We start from the raw sequence: 4,434 nt of genomic DNA on the forward strand, positions 1-4,434 counted from the left end.
ATATATATATATATATATATATATATATACATATATATACAATGGGATTCTTTCAGTTTCCGTCTACCAAATCCACTCACAAGGCTTTGGTCGGCCCAAGGCTATAGTAGAAGACACTTGCCAAAGGTGCCACACAGTGGGAATGAACCCAGAACCATGTGGTTGGTAAGCAAACTACTTACTACACAGCCACTTCTGCGCCTATATTCAAATTAAGTTCTACAATTTTCAGAAGGAAGTTTGTGTTTTTTCAGTTTTTTAGGAGAGTAAATATTGTTTTAGTTTCTTTGTCTTCTCTGATGTATGAATACTCACTTTCCTGTGACCTCATTTTTTTTTACCACTTCTCCTAACACAGTTGTTGGAATGTCCATATATTCTTTAGAGGGTTATTAGAGTGTATGAGATGTTAAATTTCAAGAAAAATGTGTGAGAGTTCAACTCTGGTTTTGTACCTAAACTAGAGCAGAGATAATTGTGGTCTCTAAGTGACCTGATCTTTCTTTCTTGGCCTTTTAACATTTTGTAATAGGGGATTTCTTTACTGTACTATATAGACATAAGACATTTTGTACATTTCTATATTCATATTTTTTTGTATTTTATTTGTGGTATCTGTTTCCTTTTTTTTTTACCTATATTCCTATATATATATATATATATATATATATATATATATATATATCTGTCTGTCTGTCTGCCTGTCTGTCATGAGAATTATTATCATTATTTTTATTATTATAATAATTGGTCTGAGTTCAAATTCCATCAAGATCCACTTTGTCTTTCATCCTTTTGGGATCAATAAAATGTAATTGACCTGTTCACTACCCTGAAATTGCTGGCCTTGTGCCAACATTTGAGACCATTATTATTATAATTGGTAGTAGTGGCTAACTGGTAGAATTGTTGGAACATTGGTAGTAATGACTTGCAGTATTTCTTTTGGCTCTGTATGAGTTCAAATGTTGCTGAGGATAGTTTTGTCTTTTTTCCCTTTCGGCTCAATGAAATAAAGTACCAGTTAAGTACTGACACTTTCCCCTAAAAATATAGCTGGCCTTATTTGCAGTAGTTGTAATACTACTAGTACAAATATTTGCTGATCAATAATATTTCATTGGTGATCAAAAGTAGAAATTGGAAAACAAGTAACAAAAATATGAATTGCATTTATATAAATAGTATTTAGATAATAAACTTGCATATAACTGAAACTCCATATTCTAAAATGTTTTATTATTATTATTTCAGACACTCTATGATCCATATTTTATTTCTCTCTACAATGTCTTTTATACTTCCCTACCAGTACTTGCAATGGCTATTTTTGATCAGGTAAATACCCATTAAAAAAATTTTATTTTATCATTAAGATCAAACTAAATACTTTATATTTCATTTGCTACTTATATTACATTTTTACATTCAATTTCCATTCTGTTTAACATTGCCTTTTTCATATTTACAGGGGATTGAGTAATAAAATAAGGGGTTAAATTAAAAGTCAGCAAATTAAGAAATAGTAATGAAAATAAATGATTTATTGTTGCTGTTTTTGTATAATTATAAACAAAATACTTAGAACATAGGACTAAATACCTTGTGTTGTTTATTCACACTGCTTGTGATCTGAGTTTACATCCTGCCAAGGTCATCTTTAATCTTCATCGTTTATGTTTTCAGAATTGATAAAGTATCTGTCCAGGATGGTGAACTGGTTCTTGCTGAACAGTGTGTCTTGTCATACTTGTTCTGGCTCTTTGTATTCTGAGCTCAAATCCTGCTGTGACCCACTTGGGTGGTAGACTTAATCCATCCGCTTGTTTAGCACTCACTCACCAGGTCTTTATGCCTTCAGCAGAGTCTTCTCTATTACAAGCATCTGAGCCAGGTCTCCAGTTTGAAGATACCTTTTCCCCTCCGGTAGGAACCAGTCTTCTGTATAGAGTTATGGACTCTGTCCTTTCTCTTGACTAAGTAATAAAAAATGTATCATTGTAGTCTGCCTAGAATAAGATTCTTGCCAATTGTGACTTACTCTTTTGTACTAGACTGTAGTATATCATATTTATTTGCAACTAATCCACTTCCAGTGGTAATGCTAAGTTTGAACTCAGTGTGAAAAGTATTGTATTACCACACAGTATCTTTATAAACAGAATTGTTGCTGAAACTGGGATAAACTCTTGAAGGAACTGGACTATTGGTAGAATTTGCTGATATGTTTTGGTCATAGCAGAGTCTTTTTTGGTGCTCCTGTTAAATAAATCATCCTTGATTTAACAGTATCATTGATTTCAAATGAAATAATTGTAACTTTTGATATAGACTGATGATTGAGACAGTTGGTTATTCGAACAATTAAATGCCTAGTCCAACTTGGCATCAAGTCTGCTGCATTGTGTGTTGCAGTATATCAAATTCAAGGATGCATTTGGTATAGTACTATCTAATATAATTGCGCGTAACTTATTTTTACTTTTGTTTTTCTTTCATCTCTCATATATCTGTATATAATATAGAAAATATTTTAAATATTGCAGGATGTCGATGAATACTATTCCATCAAATATCCTAAATTGTACACACCTGGTCATAAAAACCTCCTGTTTAATAAGAAGCTATTTTTATGGAGTGTAGCAGAAGGGATTGTGTCATCATTAATTCTGTTCTTCATCCCTTATGGAGCATTTGGTACCAGTGTTAATTCTCAGGGGAATGATACAAGTGATCATCAGTCACTTGGTGTTGTTGTAGCGAGTACTTTGGTGGTGGCTGTTAATCTGAGGGTAGGTATTTTTACTGAACATTTTCAAGTCTACAGTAAGATATTGTGTGCCATTTGTTTTTATTTTCTTTATTTTTTAGATCTAATATTTAAAGTGTAAATTGTATTGTCTGCTTAGATAAGTTAGCAAACTATTTTTCTTGTCTGAAATTGGATAAGAAAAGAAAGATTGTGAATGGATAGACTAATAATAATTTCTTTAATAGTAATATTAGTAGTAGTAGTAGTAATAATAATAATAATAATAATAATAATAATAATAAAAATGATAATTGATGAGCACTGTTATTGATAAAGAATATCTCTCTCATTTCAGTGTGCCATTGACACATCATATTGGACAGCTTTCAACCACATTTTTATCTGGGGTAGTATTATCTTTTTCTTTTGCTTCACCTTTGCTTTCTATTCCGACATCTTTGAGTACAGCTACCAAGGAGTGGCAGTGTCTGTTTTCTCAACAACTCAATATATATTCTGTTTGATTTTGACCTGTGGTATCCTTTTAGTCCCAATTCTGGCTTATCGCTTTTATACATTGGACACTAACCCTACACTCTCTGATCGGGTTCGTCTGAAGCAGCGTATGACAAAAACCAAATCGCGATCCCAAAACTTCAATGTTGGACGCCAGTCTACAATCCGTCGAAGTCAACGATCAATGCGATCAGGATATGCATTTGCCCATCAAGAAGGTTTTGGCCAACTCATCACCAGTGGCTTAAATATGCGCAGCCGTGTTCAAAGTGAAGCAGCAATATCAGATAAGTCTCCGATTAAATTAAAGGGAATCACTCGACTATCAAGCACAACTGGAGAACCAATACATACCAATTCAGGCAGTTTCAATGCAATCAGAGCATAAAAACACTATTCATGGGAGGGTCTGATGTAATTCTGTATAATGTAGATGGAGAAACTGTACACCTGTTCGATCCTTCTGTATGTATGTATGTATAAGAATTGTGTGTGTGTGTGTGTGTGTGTGTGTGTGTGTGTGTACACATACTCAATCATATATCAATAGACAGTATATTTTATGAGTGTGAAATCATGTTTACAGTAATACTATGAAGAAAGTAAAAGTAAAGGAACTTAATACCTACTTGAAATAGATATTAACTGTGTATGGTTATAGTTTCATTATTGCATTAGTCAAAGTTTCATATCCTTCTGAAGAATATTCCTTAGATGATGCTACAAGTGCTTTCCTCTGCTATAGAGACAAAAGCCTTGTATGGGAAGATATTCATCCTAGCTGCTACCATCATCTGAAGAATATTCAAAAATAACGACATGAAGTTTTGACTAACAGAATGTTGTAAACTGAAATCTTACACACACACACACACACACACACACACACATACAAGTATGTGCATGTATATGATTGTGCATATATATTTCTCTGTGTGTGTATTGTATATATATATATATATATATATATATATACATATATATATATGTATGTATGTATGTAAAGATAGATACAAATATGTGTGTGTGTTTATGTATATCTATGTATATGGTTATATACATAAATATTTATATATGTATGCTGTATATATATATGTATATATTTATATGTATATACACATCATACATATATAAATATATACATATATATATATATATATATATAT

At 32.0% G+C, this 4,434-nt stretch overlaps 1 protein-coding gene across 9 annotated transcripts in view; it reads left to right on the forward strand.

The window, feature by feature from the left end:
* LOC106883769 (phospholipid-transporting ATPase ID) overlaps positions 1–4,220 on the forward strand; it is a 212,086-nt gene extending 207,866 nt beyond the window's left edge. For 5 of the 9 annotated variants that reach the window (XM_052978602.1, XM_014934890.2, XM_014934892.2 and 2 more), the window contains 3 exons: positions 1,255–1,338; positions 2,547–2,792; positions 3,108–4,219. In XM_052978602.1, coding sequence (XP_052834562.1) covers positions 1,255–1,338; positions 2,547–2,792; positions 3,108–3,656 — 879 coding nt within the window. In that variant the 3' untranslated portion in view covers positions 3,657–4,219. Of the gene's footprint in view, positions 1–1,254; positions 1,339–2,546; positions 2,793–3,107 lie in introns of all 9 variants that reach the window. The other 4 variants (XM_052978605.1, XM_052978603.1, XM_052978604.1 and 1 more) reach the window with 2 other exon arrangements.
* The last annotated feature ends 214 nt before the right edge of the window (positions 4,221–4,434 follow it).

Source organism: Octopus bimaculoides, chromosome 2, assembly GCF_001194135.2.
Source record: "Octopus bimaculoides isolate UCB-OBI-ISO-001 chromosome 2, ASM119413v2, whole genome shotgun sequence".
In the NCBI taxonomy this organism is placed as follows: domain Eukaryota; kingdom Metazoa; phylum Mollusca; class Cephalopoda; order Octopoda; family Octopodidae; genus Octopus; species Octopus bimaculoides.